The 23,188-nt window shown below is 48.9% G+C and overlaps 2 protein-coding genes and 1 pseudogene across 3 annotated transcripts; 1 reads left to right on the forward strand and 2 right to left on the reverse strand.

The window, feature by feature from the left end:
- Positions 1-4,692: 4,692 nt before the first annotated feature.
- Positions 4,693-6,227, reverse strand: AIF1 (allograft inflammatory factor 1). The gene is made up of 6 exons (XM_080937889.1): positions 6,123-6,227; positions 5,908-5,969; positions 5,743-5,809; positions 5,434-5,475; positions 5,102-5,264; positions 4,693-4,850 (listed from the first exon to the last, which is right to left on the reverse strand). Exons 1-6 carry the CDS (start codon positions 6,145-6,147, stop codon positions 4,766-4,768), a joined length of 444 nt encoding a protein of 147 aa, XP_080794015.1. The 5' UTR covers positions 6,148-6,227; the 3' UTR covers positions 4,693-4,765.
- A 3,354-nt stretch (positions 6,228-9,581) lies between these two features.
- LOC308437277 (large ribosomal subunit protein uL22-like) lies at positions 9,582-10,092 on the forward strand (annotated as a pseudogene). The gene has a single exon. The product of its transcript is annotated as a large ribosomal subunit protein uL22-like (transcript).
- A 6,425-nt stretch (positions 10,093-16,517) lies between these two features.
- LST1 (leukocyte specific transcript 1) lies at positions 16,518-19,600 on the reverse strand. The gene is made up of 4 exons (XM_080938319.1): positions 19,512-19,600; positions 18,340-18,447; positions 17,922-17,941; positions 16,518-16,686 (listed from the first exon to the last, which is right to left on the reverse strand). Exons 1-4 carry the CDS (start codon positions 19,543-19,545, stop codon positions 16,537-16,539), a joined length of 312 nt encoding a protein of 103 aa, XP_080794445.1. The 5' UTR covers positions 19,546-19,600; the 3' UTR covers positions 16,518-16,536.
- Between the last annotated feature and the right edge of the window lie 3,588 nt (positions 19,601-23,188).

The following is a 23,188-nucleotide window of genomic DNA, read 5'->3' on the forward strand; positions in this document are numbered from 1 at the left end:
GTGCTTTACACTAGAGGGCACCCTTGCTGCAAAATACAGTTCAGGTACAGGAGAGACATGAGTAAACTCAAAGGTGTGCGTGCAGGCCAGTGCCTAGATGAAGAGTTAGCAGGAAGACAGGGTTAAGAATTAGCATGTGGGGCCTGGAGAGATGGCTCAGTGGTTAGAGCACTGACTGCTCTTCCAGAGGTCCTGAGTTCAAATCCCGGCAACCACATGGTGGCTCATGACCATTTGTAATGGGATCTGATGCCCTCTTCTGGCCTGCAGGCATAGATTCAGGCAGAATGCTGTATAAACTTATATATATAAATGTATAAATAAATTTATTTTTAACTATTAAAAGAATTAGTTAGCATGTACTTGTAAAAACACCCCACTGGGGCACTGGGTACTCAGCACTGTTAAAATCTGTCTTGATTGTTATTAAGTAACAAGCTCTTTCAGGTTTTATTTTAAGCACTCTTTTGGTCACTTTCCTGTGAACCAAAGACACTGGAGCATTGGACACTTTGACTCACTCATTGGTACCTTGTTGGACTCTCTGCCTTCCCTGGCTTCTTTCAGAGGAGGGACAGTCAGTCAAAAGCTAGCCAGACCACTCTTTGCCATTGTACACTTTTTTTTTCTTTTCTTTTCTTTCTTTTTGTTTTTTTGTTTTTTGTTTTTTGTTTTTTGGTTTGTTTTTTTGTTTTTTTGTTTTTTTTTTTGATACAAGACAAGGTTTCTCTATGTAGCTCTGGCTGTCCTGGAACTCACTCTGTAGACCAAGCTGGCCTTGAACTCAGAGATCCACCTGCCTCTGCCTCCCAAGTGCTGAGACCTGGGATTAAAGCTGTGCACCACTACCAACCAGCTCAATATACACTCCTTAGAACACTCTACAATATTGGAAAAACAATTTTAGCTTATTGTCCCAGCCCCTGATTGTCCTCAGCCAGGGCTATTCAAAGTTTGTACCATAGGCATCCATAGTCTATATGATTGTCTGCCATTGCCACAGAGGCCAGAAAGAGAGGGCTACCTTTACTGGCCTAGTAGAGATAGTGCTGTAACTGGCACTAAAGGAACAATTGTATGTCTTACAGTTCAAAGCATTTGCATGAGAGATTTGCTGTGATTGGCGCTACCCCTTCCCCGGTATAGAAGCAGAGATGTCTGGCTCACTTGGAAGTTGCCTGGGCAGCACTTGTGTGCTGCCTCCCTTGATGTTAGAACACTGGGCCCAATTAAAGCCTCCTTTTTGATGATCCTCTCTTGCCTACTCTTAGTAGTGTCGGCTGAGCTGGCAGTGGAGGAAGCACAGAGATGGTGGAGGCAGGCTGCCTGACAGCTGAAGAGGCAGCAGCCCATCAGTTTGAGGGAGCATGTAGACAGGAACCAGGGGAGGGTGGGGTAGAGAGAGCATGTAGACAGGAACCAGGGGAGGGCAGGATAGAGAGAGCATGTAGACAGGAACCAGGGGAGGGCAGGATAGAGAGAGCATGTAGACAGGAACCAGGGGAGGGTGGGGTAGAGAGAGCATGTAGACAGGAACCAGGGGAGGGCGGGGTAGAGAGAGCATGTAGACAGGAACCAGGGGAGGGTGGGGTAGAAAGGATGGAGAGCAGAGGCTGAAGAATAGAAAACTATAATAAACCAGAGAGGAGCTGGTAATGCACCCATGAGTCCCACAGTCAGGAAGCAGAGGCAGGCAAATCTTTTTGAGTTTTAGTCCAGCCTGGTCTACATTGTGAGACAATGCCTCAGAAAGAGGGGAGGGGTAACTGGAGGGATAGCTCAGAGGTTAAGAACACTCCCTTACAGGGTCCAGCACCCACATGGTGGCTCACAACGGTCAGTAATTCCAGCTCCATGGGATCTGATTCCCTCTTCTGGCCTACACAGGCAACAGACACGTGCAGTCCATAGACTTATAGGAAGGCAGAACATTCCTATCTGTAAAGTAATAATTAAGAAGATAGAAAATCCAGAGAGAAGAAAGTGCAGCCCTAGTCATTGTTAAGAGTTACAGAAAGCTGTTTGTCAAGTTTTCTGGACAGATCCAGGATACCCCCAGTCAACAGATGTAATGCTGCCTGGTGTTAATGGTTGGAGGATCCTAGGCACCTGTCAGGAAGCGCAATTCCAATTGCTGCCAAGGACTGAAGAATCCTGATTCCTCTCCCTACCTACACAAGAGCTACATGAGAGTTTTACACTAGAGGGCACCATTGCTGCAAAACCAGCCAAGACCTTTTCTTACAGAGCTTGGTTGCTGATGATAATTATCTGGGTTGAACAGAAGGGCTGCTGATTGGGACCCTAAGCCCAGCATTTCCCAGACTGAAGAAGGGGGGGAGGGGAGGATGGGGGGACACTGAAGACATATTGGACTGTTGATTAATAGTGTAACTGATTTTGCAGAGGACCAGAGTTTAGTTTCTAACATAGCAGGTGGCTCAAACCTCCTGTAATTCCAGCTCCAGGGGGATTCTGTGCCTCTGGGGTCCTAGGGCACCTGTGTGTGTGTGAAACATGTTCACGTACAAATACACAAGAAAAATAGGTTTAAAACACTACAGTGGGGCTGGGGACATGGCTTAGTGGTTAAGAGCAGTGACTGCTCTTCAGAGGTCCTGAGTTCAATTCCCAGGAACCACATGGTGGCTCACAACCATCTGTAATGGGATCATTGCCCTCTTGTGTGTCTGAAGACAGCTACAGTGTACTCACTACATGAAATAAATAAACAAATCTTAAAAAAAAAAAAAAAAAACAACACTACAGTGTTGCTTAACAGTGTAGCTTAGTAATAAAGAATGTGCTGGAATCCCTTGATTTAATTCCCAGCACCAGGCCAGGAGAGGTGGCTCAGCAGTTAAGGCGCTGACTGCTCTTCCCAAGGTCCCAAGTTCAATTCCCAGCAACCACATGGTGCCTCACACCATCTGTAATGGGGTCTGATGCCCTCTTCTGGTGTGTCTGAAGACAGCTACAGTGTACTCACAGAAATAAAATGTGTGTGTGTGTGGTATATTTACGTCTGAACCACTGTGTGGTCGTGGCTTACCTAGAACTTAAAATATAGACCAGGCTGGCCTCAAAGTCACAGAGATATACCTTCCTGTGCCTCTTGAGTTCTGGAATTGAAGGTGTGCACCAGCACATGTATATGTGTGTTGGGGAGGGTGAGTGTAAGAACATTGCCCACAGACAGCAGTTTTAGAACCTCTGGAACTAGAGTGGGAGCTGGGAACAAAAATCTATCTTTTTTATTTTTATTTTTTGGTCTGGGGACTAAAGTGAAAGGCTCATGTATGCTAGGCAGGCACACTACTCCGAACTCCATTCTCAGCCCTGACCCTCTTCCAGAGCAGTGTGTATGCTTACCTGATGAGCCCTTTCCAGCCCCCACTTCTGAAGATTCACACAGTTACTGGATCTTTCTATGGGAATCACCAAAAACGACCTCTCCCTTGCTTCAGGCTCTCGGCTGGGGCTGCTGTCTATAGAACTTTTTCAGGGAGTAAAAGGAAATGAGTTGGGGGTGTATTTTACTTGAGTGCCTGCTCAGTATGTGGGAAGCTCTGGGCTCAATCAAGCATTGGAGGAAGAAAAACAGTGACTGAATGTGAACTCTGTGGTGGGGGACGACTTACCCAGATCCCACAGAGAAGGACAGACCTGGCCTCGGGTCCTTGGGTCCTTTCTTTTCCTGGTTTGTTAACTGATCCACAATTTCTATCATTGAGAGATGCTGAATTCGCCATATTTGCCCCTGATAGCTTCCCAATATATCCCCTCATCCCTTCATTAGTAGATGGGGACTTTCGTTTTTGGCAGTACTGGGAATCAAACCTAGGGCTAGGCAAGCATTCTACCACTGAGCTTTAGCCATTGCTCTAGACAGGACTTCGGTAGTTTTTCCTCCTGAGAATCTCAACATCTTGTTTAACTTTCTAGTATCACGAGGTCTTCACCTCATGTGTTCACTCAGGTTTCAAACATTGCTGAGGACTTATGATAGGCCACACAAAAGCTTAGCTCTCAGCTGGGCAGTGGTGGCACACACCTTTAGTCCCAGTCCTCAGGAGGCAGAGACAGGTGGATCGCTTAGTTCGAGGCCAGCATGGTCTACAATATGGGTTCCAGGACAGCCAGGGCTACACAGAGTAACGTCTGGAAAATGAGCAGAAAGCTTAGCTGTCATTCCCATTTCCAAAGTAGAGCTCGAAAGACTGTTGGTCACAGACAACAAGGTGAAGCCTGTCAAGGTCACCTTCTCCCCTAAGAAGTTCCTGTGAGCCTGGACAAATAAAGACATCACACCTGTATTCTTTTGTTGGTTTTTCCAGACAGAGTTTCTCTTTGTAGCCCTGGTTGTCCTTACTGTGTAGACCAGGCTGGCCTCGAACTCGAACTTGCAGAGTTCTGCCTTTCCCTCCAAGTGTCGGGATTAAGGGGGTGCACCAGCAGGCACACACCTGTATTCTTTGAAGTCAACACTGTTTTGAAACTCTGGAATCTCCCCTAAGTACAAAGAGCTATCAGCCACAGCAAACCGTCCAGTAGTAAGGATAGCAGATCCTTACTGCCCTTCCCTCAACAGTTCTTTCTTCCCCCCCAGACCCAGGACAGGTGTCCCCAGTAATGCAGAGCTGGCTTGACCCACTAGGGAGCATTGTTTATTTAGTTTGACTCTGGCTTACAACTGCTTCTCTTTTTTTTTCATGCTGCTGTCATTAGAAGCTCCTCAGTCCCACCATGTCACATTCACCTCCAATTAGGGCAACTCAGAAATAGCTTTCTTGGCTGGGGGACTAGTTGGCTTCTGGTGTTCTTTGTTTTTCTCCTCATACATCAGAATCCTGGAAGAGACACAGATATCAGGGACAGATCTCTCAAGGGAGTAAATATTGGGTTGCTTTAAGACTGCAGAGAGGAGGAAGAGGAAGGGCCAAGAACACAGTCCTGGAGACCAGAGGGATCAGAGCTGTAGATGGTTGGGTCTAGGGAAGGGTCTTAAAGCATCCCTCAGAGAAGGAAGGGTGGCTGTGAGGACAAGGCTGGGGCTATGGAGAAGGCAGAGAAGTCCTAGGAGGTTGAAACTAGATCTCACATTCTCAAGATGGCAGATCTCTTGCCCAGCATCATTCTGAGAAAGTCAGAGTAGCTGAACGTCTCTTCGGAACCACTGGACACCTCTCTAATTAATCTCTTTAGCTCTAGGTGGGTCTTGGGAACCCCAAGTTTCTCCAGCATTCGCTTCAAGGACATAATATCTGAAGGTGGAAAAGGAGGGTCCCCTCTGCCATCTTGTACCTCCAGTTACCCACCCCCACCCTTGCACTGGTTGTGGCTAGACCTTTTCCTGTCCACAGGGACAGAACTAGTAGACAAGGCCTCCGTTTCTCTAGGTCTGCATACTAACCCAAACCACCCTTTTCTCACCGATATCTCCATTTCCATTCAGATCAAACTCCATGTACTTCTCTGGGTGAGGAAGAGAGCAGAGTCAGTCACTGCTGTTGTGGAGATTTGAGGAAGAGATGGCTGAGCAATGTCCGGGCAGAAGATATGGAAGGAGGGCGTGAGGATGGAGGGTTATGAGGGAGCTTATGGGGGTGCTAAGATGAGGAGAGCAGGAGAAAGGACCACTAATGGGAAGGAGGAGCAGCTCCCTCCTCCACAACAGTCAGCTGGCCTTGATCCTCTGAGCCCCCAGCCCCCAGCTTCCCTCCCCACCCACAGCCCCCTCACTCTTGAAGGCTTCCAGTTTGGAAGGCAGATCCTCATCACTGCTGTATTTGGGATCATCGAGGAAGTACTGTTGGGGAGCAGATAGGAGTGGGGGGGGGTCAGCCTGGCCAACCTGAGGCTACCTACACACACACACACACACACACACCCCGCTCCTGATTTTACCTTGTTGATCCCATCCAGCCTCTCTTCCTGTTGGGCCTTTAGCAGTCCAAAAGCTTTTCCTCCTGAGGGGTAAAGAAGTTAACCACCCCTCCCTTTCTTTCCTCCTCTCTTTCTTTCCTCCTTCCCCATGCCCAGCCCACTGCCCTCTAAGAGCCTCCAGCAGCCCTCCTGGCTACCGGAGCCAGGCCTGATTCATGCTGGCCCACTTTCCCTACCCTGCAAATCCCTGCTTTGGCTCATAGTTTCTCAGATGCTGGTGGCCTCAGGTGGAGATGGTGAGGCTGGCGGTCTGTCTGCTGGCTCCTCTCCACCAGCTCGGCAGTCTCTTCTGGGACCTCTCTGCTTCCCCTTTGCTAACCTCCAGGCTCCACTTCCCCATCTCTTCTGCTGACACTAGCACCCCAGGAGAAGGCAGAACAGGTTCAAAAGGGAGATGAAGAAGTAACATGCTGAAAAATTCCTTTTGGGGTTGGGGGCAGGGTCTCATCCAGGCGCTTGAGTTCAAGCAGCCATCCTACCTCAGCCTCCCAAATCGCTGGAACTGCAGCCCCGTTAGCACAGCTAGCTTCACACAGTCCTTCCAGAAAAGCAGATTGTACATGGGAGAAAGACTTGGATCCCAGAGGTGTGGAAAGGCACCAGGATCTGAGGTACCAGGCTTGATACCCTAAGGCTGCAATCTAGCACCTAAGAGAGGTTGGTGCTAGAGGATTCAGGGAGTTGAAGACCAGCCAGGCCTACAGAGTAAGAACCTGTCTCAAATCCAAACCAAGGAAGACAATAGTTTCCCCAGATCCTGAGGTGGGGGCTGGGAGGGTTTACTTGAAATTTCCTCAGGCTTCATGATGCAGGTTAAGACAGGCAGCTGAGGAGGACCGGCTGACTTTCTCCCATACGGAAGAGAAAGGCTGAAGTCTGCAGGCTGCTCCAAGAATGGGGTGAGCTGAGCCTCAGGCCCTGGAAAGGAAAGAAACCTCTCTCGGGCTACAGAGGAACACTCAGGACACATGGAGACACCCGGAGGACTTTGGTTTGTGTTCTTCAGACTCTTGAGTGCCAACCTCCTGCCTCACCCACTTTGAAATCTTTAGTAGGATCTACAAAATCATTTGAGAGTTTAAAGAGGCTTTGGAGGAACAGAAAGTGAGACTGGAAGGGATGGCAGATGAGCCACTTCCTGTCCTCACCATGGGCTGAGCAGGGGTCTACTTCAGCACATGCCCCCCCCCTCATATCAGGGGCAGCCTTGGTGCCCTCAGTCACTGGGTCACCAGGGGAGGCAGGGCTGTGGATCCAGGGCACCCGGATCCTTCCCTGCTGCTCTCCCCTGCTCCAGGCTGTGTTCCCTGTACTGTAGGCAGTGTCTGTCCCCTTCCTTTGTGGCAGCTGCCCTCTGGCCCTGTGAGAGGCTCTCAGTGTCTGGTGGGGACAGTTCCCTAGCCATGTTCATGCAACAAATGAAGACTGAACACCTCCTGTTCGCAGAGCACACTGCTAAGCCCAGGGAGTCAACAGATGAAAAGTCTGTCTCTTATGGAGAGGGTGAGTTTGAACAGCATAGTTATGGGAAATGACTGAGAAACTGCTCGGCTACAAGAGACACGTGGGTAAAAAGGAAAAAAATAGGCTTTTAAAAAAGTTACAATTTTCTTTTAATTTCTACTTTTTTATTTGTATCTGTGTGTGTGCAGGCATTCATGGCCCAGGATGGGTACGGAAATTAAAGAACGACTTTCAGGAGCTGGATCCAACCAGTTCCCCAGTTAACAGCACTTCATGGAAGGGTTCCTCCAGCAGCAACCAGCTCAGTTCCTGGTGGAAACTGATCACACATCCTGTAGTATAATTAAGTTCTGACCCTGCCAACGGCCCGACCTACCCCATGGGGAGGGGCTCTCACAAGATCGTTCTGGGTTAAGATGCTGGTCTCAGTCCAGGCCTCTTGTGCTGCTGGAAAGCCAGCTGTAAACACCAAGAATGCTGCAAGCCCCTCTTCAGATTCGGTGGTTTGCAGAGGTGGCTCACAGGGCTCAAGCACCTTGCCCACATGTGTGCTACATTAGTAAACATCCCACAAGGCAGCCAGATGGAACAGTGAGAGGAGGTGCTGTGGAGAGGAGGTCTGGAGCCTCCTCCATGCCCTTCCGTACTAACCGTCCCTGGCAACCCTTTGACCTCATCTTCTTGGGTGTTAAGGAGTTACCATCAGGCTTGGATGGCCCGTTAAATCATTAGCTGTTTAAATAATCAGCTATTGGCTACAGACCAGTTGAGTTGAAAGTTACAGCTCTCTTCCTCATCTCTGCCCTTGGCAACAAGATTTCTATCTTTAGGGACTTTCCAAAAGTTGTCCTATTAAAAGAGCCTCGCTATGGTAACAGAAGATGCTTTATTAAACCTTTATCAATTAGGAGCTTTGCCCAGGACGAGAATGAGGCTCTATATCTTGGTGTCACAAGGGAAGAGTAAGAGCAGCAGCTGCCCAAAAGCCATGAGACAAGGCGAGGCAGAGAGCAGTCTTCCTGGGGCAGCGGCAGCCAAAGCTGGCCTGAAGCTTGTTTAGGGGAGGGAACAAAAGAGTAAAGGGAGCTTTAAAAAGTCATCTAGGGAGATGGAGGGCTGCATTTCCCAGCATTGGAGAGGCTGAGTCAGGAAGCGGCCTTAGGGGAGTTCTAGGTGAGCCTGAGACGGTTTGGAAAGAAAAGCAAGTGCCAGAGGGTGGGGTGGGGCTCCGTGCGTGGAGGTGCTGTCACCAAGCACAAAGACCTGAGTGGGAAGCCTAGAACCCACATGGCAGACAGGAAGGAACAGACTTGCACAAGTTGACCTCTATCTAACCAGTCAGTCCAGTCATGCACTTGCGCACAGATAGATAATAAATAAATTTAAGAGAAAAACCAACCCTCCCCCCAAAAGTACCAGAAGAGGCTTGGGAATGGAGTCGGGAAGGAGCTGTCAGAACACCTTGAGATTAGACACCTCTTGCTAAGAGCCTCTGTTATGGTTCTGTGCTCTCCAAGGGGAATTGCCTGTGCTGCCTGGAAAAGAATGCACCTTCCAGAGAAAGCACGTGAGCGTGAGTGGGTGTGTGTAGGGGTGCATGCACACACGCACAAGCATGCCTCTAGAATCTTCTATTTACCCTCCCTTCTCCCAACCCTGCCCTTTGCCCAGGGGACTGACCTGTGCAGACCACATCAGAGGGTGCATCTGGCTTCCAGTTAGTTTGGGCCTTGGAGGAGCCCACAGAGAAACAATAGGATAGAGGAACTGGGTGTCTATCACCATGACTACCTTTCCATGAGGTCACAGTGGCCCAACCCCCCCTAAGGCCAGCAGTCTTCTTGAGGCACCTGCTCTGCCAAGGTTTCTTTCAGGAGTCGGTAGCCCACGGTCAGATCTCAAATGATCTCTAACGGAGAAGTCATGGAGACTTTTCTTTCCTTCTTGTTGAGACAGGATCTCATGTAGCCCAGGCTGGCCTGGGATTCACTACACAGCTGAAGATGACCTTGAACGTCTGACCTTTGTGCCTCAGCCCTTGCAGTGATTTGAAGCCAGTGACACTTTTAATAGAGACATATAGGACAAAGTACCATTGCTTGATTTGAATAATAACTTTTAAAAAGTGTGTGTGGGCTCTTCCTGTAAGCAGCCAGAGGTGACCTGTAAAGATGGTTCGCTACTCCCTTGACCCAGAAAACCCCACAAAATCATGCAAATCCAGAGGTTCAAACCTTCGTGTTCATTTAAAGAACACCCGGGAAACTGCCCAGGCCATCAAGGGTATGCATATCTGTAAAGCCACCAAGTATCCGAAGGATGTCACTTTAAAGAAGCAATGTGTGCCATTCTGGCATCATAATGGTGGTGTTGGTAGGTGCGCCCAGGTCAAACAGTGGGGCTGGACACAGGGACAGTGGCCAAAAAAGAGTGCTGAGTTTTTGCTGCACATGCTTAAGAATGCAGAGAGTGATGCTGAACTTAAGGGTTTAGATGTAGATTCTCTAGTCATTGAACACATCCAGGTGAACAAGCACCTAAGATGCGCCGGCGAACCTACAGAGCTCATGGCCGGATTAACCATACATGAGCTCCCCCTGCCACGGTGAGATGATCCTCACAGAGAAGAAACAGATTGTTCCAAAGCCAGAAGAGGAGGTTGCACAAAAGAAAAAGATATAACTGAAGAAGCAAAAGCTCATGGCACGGGAATAAATTCAGCATAAAATAAATGCAGTTAAAGTAAAAAAAAAAAAAAAAAAAAAAGTGTGTGTGGGAGAGTGTCTGTGTACCAGTCCTGTTCCAGAGGCCAACTGAGGGTGTTGGATACCCTGATGCAGGAGTTACAGGAGGATGTGAGCTGCCGTGAACCCCTAGGTCCATTGGAAGAGCGGCCAGCGCACTATTTTGCCTGAGCTATTTCTTTAACCCCAAGAACGAATTTTTTAATTCAAGAAGTTCCTGGACATTTGAGGCTAACCTGGTCTACATACTCAACATTCAAGTCTCCTGGGTTACAGAGTAGGATTCCTCTGAAGAAGCTAATTAAAATATCAACTGAAGGCTAGGTGTGTTGGCACACGCAAAGTCCTAATACTCAAGAGGCAGAGGCAGGTGGATCTCTGTGAATTCAAGGCCATTCTGGTCTACACAGAGTTCCAGGGACAGCCAAGAACTACATAACTGAGACCCGCTGAAAATAAGTAAATAAAGCTATTAAAGTCTCCAGAAAGTCTGAGATCATGAAAATTGTTCTTGAATACACATGCGCTATGACTTACTCTAGATGGACTGCCTTGGATAGGTTTGTTGACACAAGCAGAATCTTCTAAGAGGATGCCTGCAGATCAGTCTGATTGGAGGGCGGCCCCGCCCACTGTGGGTGTGGCCAACCCTGGGCTGGCAGTCTATTAGAAAGCAGGCTGAACAGACGTGAGCAAGTCAGTACAAAGCATCCCTCCATGGCCTCTGCATCAGCTCCTGCCTCTAGATTCCTGCCCTGTTTGAGTTCCTGTCTTGGCTTCCCTCAGTGCACTGTGTAACTCAGGTCTGTCAGCCCAATAAACCTTTCCTAAGTTTCTTTTGGCCATGACAGGACATGGACTAATATCAAAAGCGTTCCCATAGTGTCTCAGACTTCATAGCCATGGCAAGAAGGTTGGAGGTCTTACCTGGCAGAAAGGGAAGGGGGGGGGAGCATAGTCCCTTTAAGTTTAGGCCCAGCCATCTCCTGGAACACCCCAGCCCAAGAGTAGGAGGAGACACTTAAATACACCAAGTAGCTAGGGGGTGGGAAGCCTAGAAATTCATAGCTGTGATTCACAATTTACAGATGTGCACACAAGTAGCGAACACAAGAGTCTAGTTCAGAATGATGACTCGTAAACCATTATTTCCTGAGCCACGGAGTATTGCCCTGTGTCAGGGTGTGCATGGGGAAAATATAGGATGGGGGCTTGAGAGACAGCTCAGCACTTATGAAGAGGACCCAGGTTTTATTCCCAGCACCCACATGGCAACTCACAACCACCTGTAACTCCAGTCCCAGGACATCCTATGCCCCATTGTCTCTGTGGGCACCAGGCACTCAGGGGACCTGACATACATTTAGACAAAACACTCACACACATAAAACGAGAAAAGACAAGAAAATGCAAAGTTCATCTCAAACCAGAAGGCTAGTGTACCTCCCTTCTCAAACCATGGGCTTATGGTGAAGAAAGGTGTTCTCCACGCTGACTCTGCTTGAACTAAGAGATCTTGGAAGGGGCGAATTGAGTCCCGGTGAATAGTCTAAATGCCTCAGGTCCCAAGCTCTATAGCCAGCAGGGGGCAGCACGTACCTGCCCATGGCACCTGGGTCCCACACCCTCCACTTAGCTACCTGAAGAAGACTTAGGTGGCCCAGTGAGGCCCAGTGAGTCCTCCCCAGGTGGTGTGAAGGGTGTGGCTATCCGATGGCTGAGGGAGCTAGCATGGAAGAGCTCCAAGCCAGCCTTCTTAACAATGAGATAATTACTTCAACAGAGTCACGTGCCATTGCATGGGAAGCAGCTAGACAGTACAACCATGTTACAGAACAGAGCCCCACACAGACACAGGGAGGGGAAGAATGCATTACTTTGAAAGATGGGGTTAAGGGCTAGAAAGATGGCTCAGCAGTTAAGAGCACTTGTTGCTCTTGCAGAGCAGTTCCCAGCACCCACAGGGTGGTTCACAGCCAACTGTAACTCCAATTCTAGAGGATCTGATACCCTTTTCTGACTTCCATGGGCACCAGCCCCACACATGGTGCATATGTATACAGGCAAACAAAACATTATTATTTTTAAAAATAAATTTAAAAAACCCTAAATATAAAGAAGATGGTGCTAGCAAAATTGCTCAGTAGATAAAGGCCCTTGCCACCAAGACTAATGACCTGGTTTCTGTCCTTGGGGCCCACAAAGAGAGAGCCCACTCCCACAGGTTGTTTTCTGACCTCTACACACATGCTGTGGCATGCACGCCCATGTAGACAGGCACACAAACATACAAACACTTGAAGGAAACAAAAGGAGCCGAAGGATGGCTGGTGAGGTTGAGCCCGTGTTCCACGTGGCACACAAAAGTTTAGGCCTCTCTTCCGCTTCCGCTTGCCTTTTTCATCTCTGTGGGTCTGTAAAGTACATGCCAGGGCACAGGGGTACCCACGTGACCTGAAGTTATAGCAAGACGTCTGTCACTTGTGCCAGTGAAGAACATCTCATGTGACTCACACTTTGTAGATTCCCAATAAACGTGGTTAAGTGGCTGATTGTGGCAGCTCACACCTTTAATCCCAGCACTTAGGAGACAGAGACAAGTGGATCTCTATGAGTTCAAAGCTAGTCTGGTCTAGGAAAACAAAATGAAACAAACAAACAAAAAAAGGCAGTTAAATAACAGACGAATGGATTTCTTATGACTGAGTCTCTAGGAGGCACAGTAAACCAGGTTTCTGCTGAGAATGTTTCCAGGAGCTAGGAAAATGAAAACTCAAACATAACCATTAATAACTCACTCCTCTGGAAACACTGCTGGGGGAATAGATCCAACCTGTACAGATGAAACTTCCAGGCACCGTCCTTGGTAACATTACCACCATCAGCATTGCTCCCCAGCGGGAAAGGCAGCCCCAAGCAGCAAAGTTTCTGACAAGCCATGTGTGAGGCCATGGGGACAAGAGAAGGAAGAAAGGGAGAAGTGGGGTTTAGATGCTGGGGTTTAGTGTCTGGTGGGAGCCCTGAGGGGTGCAGGAAGCACCTGAGAACACTGTCTCTTGTGGTCTCTTCTGGAATACGGACCTGCTAGGTCACCTGCCACCCAAGGGTCATTTCCATCATCCATTCTGTAGCCCCCTTTCTTCTCGCCCTCCTTTCTAGAAAGATACACTCGAAAGGCCCCAGGGAAAAGGGACAGAAAGAAAGGGCTGGTGTGTTGAGTTTGATTGTTGGTGTTATTTTTGCTTGGTTGTTTTTGAGACAAACTCAGTAGCTTAGGCTGATCTCAAACTCATATATAGCAAGGATGACCTTGAACTGGTCCTCCCAAGCTCACCTCTCAAGACCTAGGACTAGAGTGATGTACAACCGTCTGTGGTGCCAGAGACTACAGCCAAGTCCTGCTTGCTACCAGATGGGTTATATCCCCTGGTTCTCGCTGTGTGGCCCAGCTTGGCCCCGGAAGAGACAAGCCTAAGTTAAAAAAAATTTTTTAATGAAACTGGTTTTAATTAATCAAGATAACATTAAAAGCTATGTATACATATAAAAATAAATGATTTTTAAATATAAATAAATAAATAAACACCCCCTCAAATTAGGCAATATGTAGTGTAGCCTAGGGTGACCTTGAACTCCCGATTTTCTGCCTCCATCTCCCGAGTGCTAGGATTATAGGCATAAGCCCCTCACCTAGCTACTATAGTTTGGAGGATGGTGGTTTGAGGCGGAGTCTCTCCATGCAGCCCTGGCTGTCCTGGAACTTGCTGTGTAGTTCAGGCTGGCCTCAAACTCAGAGAGATCCTCCTGCTTTTCCGCCTGAGTGCTGGGACTGAAGGCATGCACCATCATGCCTAGCCTGCTACAGTAGTTTTATTTTATGTGTGTGTTTTGCTTGCATTAATATCTGTGCATCATATGTATGCCCTAGGAGGCCAGACAGCCAGAAGAGGGTTTTAGAGCCCCTGGTTCTAGAGTTATAGATGATTGTGAGCCACTAAGTCGGTACTGGGAACAGGACCCAGGTTCCGTGGGAGATCACGCATCACTTCACTGCTGAGCTGGTGGCGCATGACTCTAATCCCAAAGGCATCACAACTCCTGTGAGCTGATACGGGCTAATATAGTGAATTCCAGGCCCACCGAGTGAGACCCTGTTTCAAACAGATGGCTTTTCAGGTAATTTCGATACACTCAAGTTTGAGAAGCACTGTGTTTGAGTGGCCAGTAAATGTACCTCAGTTTTGTTTGTTTGTTTTTTAAATATGAATCACAGACTCTAACCATTGGTTGAATTCGTGGTTTAGCATGGACATGTTAGAGCTCTCAGCCAACGTCAGCTGTGCCTTCCCCTGGAAATTTATGTTGTTACGGCTCTAATGAGAACCAGTATTGATACAAGAAGTTCCTGGCCAGCCTGAGCTACATAGTGAAGTTCAAGGTTAGGGGGGGGGGGAGCTGGAGAGATGGCTCAGCAGTTAGGAGTACTGACTTCCTCCAGAGGTCCTGAGTTCAATCCCCAGCACCCACATGGCGGCTCACAACCATCTGAACCCATTCCAGTTCCAGGGGATCCAATACCCTCTGTGGATACAAACACACATGTGGCAGAAAACACCCATACACATGTAATAAAGTACCTTCTTAATTGTGAAAAATGCAATCAACGTATCTGTAATAATTTATTGTAGAATGTAGCCAAGATCTGAGCTTCAGGTATAAACCCGAAGCTGTGGTTCATTGATAGAGTACTTGCTAGCGTTCCTCAGGTCTGGATTAAAGCCCGAATACGCCCAAGACAGAAATCAAAGCAAAACAGAACAACTCCCATCACAGCAGAAATACCCAGAGCCGTACAACCATGACCTTACTTTCGGAGGCTCATGAGCGCTAAGTATATTGCGGAGATCAAGTTGTCCAAATGGCTCTGTAGAGAAGACAGCTGCATACACACGGGACTTAGTGTGTAAGAGAATTTAAAAACTAAAGTGGTGAAGAGGAAAGGGTTTAATTTTTAAAAAGATTTATTGCTGTCTTCAGACACACCATAAGAGGGCATCAGATCTTATTATAGATGGCTGTGAGCCACCATGTGTGGGTGGGTTTTGAACTCAGGACCTCTGAACGACTGACCATCTCTCCAGCCCTGAGGAAAGGGTTTAAAGAAGACACCCCGGGTGTGTTTGTCTTGACACCCCCATCCCCAAGGGGAAAGGAAACTGTGGAGAATCCTTTTCTTGTTGGAGTAACTGAGTAGGTGCTGTCTGGATATTTTCTTTCCCCAGTAGGAACCTGTGTCTCAGCCCCGCCCCCAGATTCGTGTGCAGGGAAGTACCACTGCACGGTACCAAGACAAAGTAGCCCCGGGGATGGAGTTGAGCAACGTGACCCTAGGGTTCAGGGGGCTGCGTGGTCCCTTTTTCTGTTTCCCAGTTCATTAGGGACCACAAGGCAGGGTTGCTCATACAGGACACCCAAAGCCATGTCGCCGAAATCTATGTCTGCAGGGGGGAAGGGCTAGGCCTGGAAGTCGAACAGGAAATGGGACTCCACTGGTGGTGGAGAAAGGTGAGGTGGTGGCAGACCCCCAAGATGCAGCGTTCTGGATGTTAGGGACTGTCCCCTGCTCTGAATTCCTCTCCACTCTCTCCACGTCCTGCTGTAGAGCCTCCTCAGCAAACTCCAGCAGGGCAAGCGGCTCTCACAAGTATCCTCCCGGCTGGAGTCTATGCCCTCAGCCTTCTCTCTGTGGCCGCGGGCAGTACCATGTATTACCAGGGCGAATGTGAGTTGCTGCGCAGGGGCGTGGGAGCAGATGGAGGGACAGATTGCAAGAGGGGAAAGCTTCAGGCCTGTAACTCTGAGCAGCCCCTGCTATTTCTCCTCAGGTCCCTGTCACGTGAAAAAACAATCACTCCTCCTGCAGCTTCTGAGGAGCAATTCTAAATCCCCAAAATCCAGCACTCTCAAGAGGCCAGCAATAAATCCTTATATTTTCTTGTATTTTCTTCATTTTCTAGTCACAACACGCGTGCGCGCGCGCACGCATACTCTCACACACACACACACACACACACACATGTGCACGCGCGCACGCACACTCACACACACGTGCATGCGCGCACGCACACTCGCACTCACGCGCGCCCCTCCGCTCTTAGCTCCCCCTTCCTGAGGACCACACTCTGTTTACTGGCTTTTAGAGGAGCTGGTGTTACTAAAAGCCCTTGGTCAGTGACCACTGACCCCCTAGCAGGTGGGAGGGTGAGCCATGAGCTGGACACATACAGAGAAGCCTGATGCAGAGGTGGGGAGCAGACTTTACTAGGTGAACACAGGGCGACTCTGAGCACCCACCCAGGGCGAGGGAGGCTTTCGGGGGCGCTCAGGTGGGTTTGTTGTTAGCGATGCAGGCATAGTCGGTGCTGAGGTCTTCTTTTGTGCCTTCGCCTTCCTCTCTGTCTGTAACAAAACTGCTGGACACTGGCAGCTTCTGGAGAGATGCATAGTGGGGCTCCTGCCCTGCGACCTGGGCCTGCCAGTGTGGAGGATGTGTGGACCCCGGTACCCCCATCTCATGAGGACCCGGGTAACCCCGTCTCATCCCTTCCCAGCCTGGCGCCAGCTCCCACCTGTCTTTCTCCCTACACGGTCACTCTTTTCTCAGTCTCTTCTCTCTGTGTCTCTGGAACCTGTTTCCTCTTGCTTTTCCTCTTTCTTTGTTTCTATGTAAGTATGTCTGCCCGCGCTTGTGTAGGCCTGAAGTGGATGCTTGAACATCCAATTACTTCTATCTATCTAGAGATCTATCCATTTATTTTGAGACAAGTTCTCTCACTAAAACTGGAGTTTGCCATTTCCACTAGGCTGGTTGGCCAGAGAGCCCCTAGGTCTTGCCTGTCTGTACCCTCACCGTACAGGGGGGGTTCCAGGCACAAGTCACCATGCCTGACTACAGCAAACACTTTCTCAGCCCCTCCCCCTTTTATTTACTTTATTTATTCGAGCACACAGTGTTGTGCTCTTCAGACACCAGGAGAGGGCGCCAGATCCCATAATAGATGGTTATGAGCCGCCACCATGTGGTTGCTGGGAATTGAACTCAGGGCCTCTGCAAGAGCAGTCAGTGCTCTTAACCGCTGAGCCATCTCTACAACTCCCAACCCCCCTTTTCTTTTCAGACAGGGTCTCATGTAGCTTAGGCTGGCATTCAACTTGATGTTTAGTTAAGGACGGACTCCCTGCCTCTATGTGGGGTTTCAGTCACTTACCAGCGCTCTGGTTTTCTGCTGCGCTGGGAATCAAACACAGGACTCTCTATCCAGGCCTAAATACAGACTGTTAACCAAACCACACTGCTGGCCACGCCCCGCTCGCCACGCCCCTTTGCTTTTGTTGTTCTTTTGAGACAGAAGCTCCCCTATAGTCCTCATTGAACTCTTCTCTCTCGTTTTTTTAATCTCCTCTCTCATTCACTCACTCCACTCTCCGTCCTTCTCAAGTGCTTTATATTCTTATAAACACACTATTTCCTCCCTTTCTTCTGGTTGCCTCTTTTCTCTCATTCTGATTCTTTCATCTTCTCGGTCCCGCCTACTTCCTCTTCCCTTTTCTCTCGGCTCCACCCCTTCATCCTAGCCCACTCCCCTCACCCCCTGCCTGCACACTCCCTCCACACTCCCTGCCTCCTCACCCCCAGCCCTTCCCCACCCCTTCACCCCTCCTCCCTCGTCCTTCCCCCCACCTTGTCCCCTTTTTCCCCAGACTTACATTCCTTTCCAGTCTCTTCACTAGAAGAAAAAGAAAATGGTTTAGCAAGACCCTTCCCTGATCCTCCTGCCAGATCAACACCCCAAATGGGCTCATCCACCCTAGGACAACACCTCACACTGGATCTCCCACCTCAGAATGGCACCCCACCCCAGGCCCCCAACTCCAGAACAGTCACACACACACCCTAGTTCCCCAACCCGACAGAACTTCACCCCAAACAACCTTCCACAACACACCGACTGGACCCCCACCCTCCTCCCTTGCTGGTTGTCATAGGAAACACAACCAAAGCCTTGGGCCTTTTGGACAACTCCTCTGGCCTCTCCTACCCCGGGACTCGTGGGACTTGGGCCTCAGTAGCAGGAAGGTTTGGAGGGCAAACTGGATAGCTGTAAGAGATGCTCCTAGGGCTTACCTCTCTGATGGAACCGGCACAGGCAGACAGACAGGATGATGACAAACAGGAGGAGGAGCACCCCCAGTCCCAGGCTCCCGTACAGCAGGTAACAGGATGTCTCTAGGACTGTGAGAGGTTTCTCCCGTCAGTTCCCAACCCCTGGGTAATTGTAAGTTTCCTGGGTTCCTATATTTTTCTTGAGCCCCCCCCCTTTTTTTTCTTTCTTTTGTCTTCCTCTCACTGATGGATCCTGTTAATTTTTTTGGCAATTTCATACACGTATGCAAAGTCTTATATACACCCCAAATCCCCCCCATGCCTCTCCCAACTTTCTGTCTCCTTGTGTTGACAGTTACATCCTGGGGAGGCCTCAGAGTCGCTAGAATCCAAGTGTGCCTGAACTTCTGATGCTCTGCTAGTTGAGAGACTGTACTGCCGTGGTGGCTGTTTTATGTGGCTCTGGGCTCACAGCCAGGCTTCTACTACCCTCTACCAGTTTTAGATGCAGGAAAATACACTCTAGGAGATTTGGGGGGGGGGGTTGTAGTTTTGTATTATTTTTGTTTTGTTTTCAGAGACAGGGTTTCTCTGTGTAGCCCTGGTTGTCCCGAAACTCTGTAGACCAGGCTGGTCTCACTCACAGAGATCCTCCTGCCTCTGTCTCCCATCCCTACCCTTCTGGCCCCTCCCCTACCCCCACCCTAACTCTGGGATTAAAGGTGTGCACCACCACCTGGATTTTTTTTTTTTCTTTCTTTTTTTCTTTAAAGCAATGTCTCTTATTGTTTAGGCTGCTTTCAAATTCCCCGAAGCCTCTTGCAGAGAAAAGTCATGTTCTTGATTCCTGGTCCTTTGGACCACCTCTCTGGTGCTTGGATGACAGAAGGCACTGGTAACCCAGGGCTTCATCTCTGATGAGGAGCGCTCTGAGCTACACTCCAGCCCAAGACACATTCATTACCCAGACTTCAACTTCTCACTTCCTCTAGAGACTCACTTACCTACGGGGTAACCTCTCCTGACTCTCTGCCCACACCCTGTTTCCGGGTCTTAAGAAGTCCCCCTCCCAACCTGCACTGCCTCGTTCTGAGGGCTCCTGACCACCTCTCCTAACCCTGATGCCTGCTTTCCACCCCTCACCGCCCAGCCCTCACATCCCTCCCCTTGCAGAACATGGGGTCCCTACTCACCATTTTTGCAAAGGTCATCAAATGCCATTGTCATCAGACATAGTCCAGGGACTGAGAACAGGCCTGAAGGTCAAGACTAAACTAATCCCTCTTCTGCTGGGCTTAATGGCTTGGGTTAGTCACGTGCCCCCAAGTTCCCCATCTCTGAGGCAAGGGGCCCCATTACAATCCTTGTCCTCCCTGAGCTGGGCATGTTATGTTTGTCTTATAACATAATGTGGCGCTCATCTCCCAGGCCAAGGAGCCCAGGATTTTAACAAGGAGAGCCCAACGCTGCGCTACTGGTAAATGGGTCTCTGTGAGTTCAAGTATTGCCAGGGCTACACAGTGAGACCCTGTCTTAAGAAGCAAACAAGAAGCCAAGGGAGACTCGGAAGTAGCAGAGAAGTTAGTGTCCTCCCCTCACCCATTTCCTCTTCTCCGGGCTGATGGGGGTGGGGGCTCGGAGAAGGCTGGAAACAAGGTGCAATCCTGAATGCTAGTGAGAGGGCTGGTGAAGCCAAGGTAGCCAGGGACTGGAGTAGGTGTGGGGACCACTGGAAAAACAGAGAGAAGGTTGTCCTTCCCCAGGAGAGAAGACCTTATTTGGCTGGTGTGGAATAGTGGGCTACCAACAATGTTTTAACTTCTCCTTGAGCACTTCCTGCTCTTTAACTGCTGGTTCCTGTTTGAAGGCAGATAGAGGCCCCTCGCTTGATGGACAACTGTGTGAAACCAAGAACCTCTTCGTTATAAGAGGCATGCTGTAGGATTTTGCTGTGTAGCCCAGGCTGGCCTGAGGCTCACCATCTTCCTGCCTATCCTGGGCCACAGCTCACAGCCGCAGATTCTTTTAAAGATGTATTTATTTTATAGATGTGAGTACACTGCAGCTGTCTTCAGACACACCAGAAGAGGAATTCCACTACAGATGGTTGTGAGCCACCATGTGGTTGCTGGGAATTGAACTCAGGACCTCTGGAAGAGCAGTCAGTGCTTTTAACTGCTGAGCCACCTCTCCAGCCCCGAAGATTCTTTTAACATCTTTGCAAAATGAAGACACAGGAGTTCAGAGGACAGGGTCCGAATACAGATTCCTTCAGGGTTCAGGGAACTCCAAATCCATAGCTGGCCTCCCTTTATCTCAGCAGGTAGCCCCTCTCATCGGCACCCACTCCCAGCTGACCCAGACTCTTGGTTTACAGAGGGGACACATCCACCTGTTCAGAGTGGAAAGAAGCATCCCCAGCTCAGACTCTGCCCCCTTCCTGCAGTTTTAGCTTCTCTCCCTGCCTCTGCGCCTCCCCGCATCTAGGAGGGGAAGTATAACCGTTAGGAGATGGTGTTACATCTCTCCTTCGAGGTTCCCAACTATTATTAGGGTGGTTACGCCCTCAGTGCCAGCCTTCCAATCCACCCTGTAGTGGTAACATGTCCACCTCCTCCAGGGGCCTCTCCTGATGGATGATGATTCTCCAGGCGCCCCTTCTGCTGTGTCTGCTTAAGGTTCATGGTCTTGGGGTTTGTGTAGGCATGTGCTCCCAGCACCTCTAGTGCCAGACAGCTCTGGGTGTCTCGGGTAACCTCTCTGGGTGCCTGGCGGCAGGATATCCAGGGTGCTACTTAAGGAGCAGGGGAGTCTGAGGTAGCCAGACGAGATCTGCTGACAGATGCAGGACAGGAAGTGGGCGATGACTAGCTGGTGCTGGCAGAGCTGTGGGGCGCTGGGAGGACTTCCCACAGAAGGCAGCATTCTGGCACTGAGCAGTACGGCAGTAGGGACCTAGGTGAAGGTCTCTCAGTGCCACTGTGACCAAGGGGTGCTAGAAGAAAACACCCCAATCTTTGAACAGGGTGAAGGCTGGGAGCTAGGATGGAGGCAGGGTGGGTGAGTCCGGTGCCTCCATCCCTAGGCATGTTTTGTTAACCAAATTCAGGAAAGTTGTTACTTCCTTCCCACTCCACACCACAGCCTACCCCAGTGCTGCCGCTGCCCTGCAGAATAAGTAGGGCACAACTTAAGTGGGTTTCTTCTTTATATTTTACGATTACGTTTGTTTTTCATTTTAAACATTGGGTGAGGAGGGAGCTGTTTGTAAAAGTACTGGCCATACAAAGCATGAGGATCTGAGTTCGAGTCCTCAGAGCCCACATAAAGATGGGTGTGGCAAACGCTTGTGAAGTTCTATATTCCTAGTGTGAGATGGGAGGCAGAGAATGGAGAGTTCATGGACTATCACAGGGGATGGGAGTGTCTGGCCCGGAATGTTCAGAGAGGACTGTCTCGTATGAGGTGGAAGGCTGGCAGGGACTAGCATTCGAAGTGATCGTGAACTCATACTCAAGAACACACGTGTTTGCACACACCCACATACACACACACACACACATACATGCACACACACATGCACACACACACTCATGCACACTTGAGCAATCTATGCAAGCACACACACACATGCATGCACAAAGTTCAAACATTTAGATAAACATAACCTTGCAACACACATATATATATATATATATATATATATATATATATATATATATATATATATATATATATACCAAGCCAGCTCAGTTAGTCAACAGGGTCTGAAGGAAGGGACTGAGGATTGAAAAAGAAAAACAGACAAAATTACAACCTGACTCCAGCCTGTACTGAGGCTGAAGCAACTTTATTCTTTCCCAGTCTGCTTTTGTATCATTCTAGGTACACCCAAAAAATATGGTCGGTTCTCAGATCAGAAAAAGTAATCAAGCGAAGAAGTAAACAAGGAGATCACACAGATAGTGATTAAGCAGAGCAGTAAAGCAAAAGGATCACACAAGGTAGTAATTAAGTAGTAAACAAAGCCCCCTGCACTGTAATATTCTTACCTGAGCCTCCTTTCGTCTCTGAGCCCAGGGACAATTCCTAGAAGTGGCACCAAAAGCTCTTAGTATATATACTTAATATATAATTTATCTTTATGTTTAATTATATTTGTGATGTATGTATACAAACATTAGTGCAAATATCATCAGGAGCCAGGAGAGGGAGCTGGATCCCCTTGAGCTGGAGCTACAGGTAACCTGAGTGGGGGGCTGGAAACTGAACTCAGGCCCTCTACATGAGCTGCAAGTGCTCTTAACTGCTGAGCCATCTCTTCAGGCCCATAAACAGTCTTATCACCTAGAACATTGGTCCTCAACCCATGGGTTCCAACCCCCATTGCACATCAGACATCCTTTGTATGAGATATTTACATTACGGTCTGTAACAGTAGCAAAAATACAGTTATAAAGTAGCAATGAGGTAACTTCATGGCTGGGGGGAGTCAGCACAACATAAAGAACTGTATCAAAGGCTTGCAGTAGGGCTGGAGAAATGGTTCAGTGGTTAAGAGCACTGGCTGATCTTCCATAGGTCCAGAGTTCAAATCCCAGCAACAACATGGTGGCTCACAACCATCTGTAATGGGATCTGATGCCCTCTTCTGGTGTGTCTGAAGACAGCTACAGTGTACTCATAAAAATAGAATAAATAAATCTTTAAAAAAAAAAAAAAAAAAAAGAAAGAAAGGAAGGAAGAAAAAGGGTTGCAGCATTAGGAAATTGAAAACTACTGACCTAGACCTACAAGCAACACTTTGCTGTGTCACATGACTCCCCCCCCCTTCTTTGTTTTCCAGACAAGGTTTCTCTGTATAGCCCTG

This window comes from Micromys minutus, assembly GCF_963924665.1.
Source record: "Micromys minutus genome assembly, chromosome: 25".
Classification (NCBI taxonomy): Eukaryota; Metazoa; Chordata; class Mammalia; order Rodentia; family Muridae; genus Micromys; species Micromys minutus.

What these genes read in the sequence shown, in the direction of transcription:
- AIF1 (XM_080937889.1), bottom strand. Translation starts at nt 6,147, where the DNA reads ATGAGCCAAAGCAGGGATTTGCAGG. An exon ending in CAAACTGGAAGCCTTCAAGA is followed by an intron (nt 5,476 to 5,742) that starts GTGAGGGGGCTG and finishes TTCCTCACCCAG; the next exon opens with AGAAGTACATGGAGTTTGAT. An exon ending in GAATGGAAATGGAGATATCG is followed by an intron (nt 5,265 to 5,433) that starts GTGAGAAAAGGG and finishes TTCCACCTTCAG; the next exon opens with ATATTATGTCCTTGAAGCGA.
- LST1 (XM_080938319.1), bottom strand. Translation starts at nt 19,545, where the DNA reads ATGACAATGGCATTTGATGACCTTTGCAAAAATG. An exon ending in GTGCCGGTTCCATCAGAGAG is followed by an intron (nt 17,942 to 18,339) that starts GTAAGCCCTAGG and finishes TTTTTCTTCTAG; the next exon opens with TGAAGAGACTGGAAAGGAAT. An exon ending in TGAAGAGACTGGAAAGGAAT is followed by an intron (nt 16,687 to 17,921) that starts GTAAGTCTGGGG and finishes CCACACTGGCAG; the next exon opens with GCCCAGGTCGCAGGGCAGGA.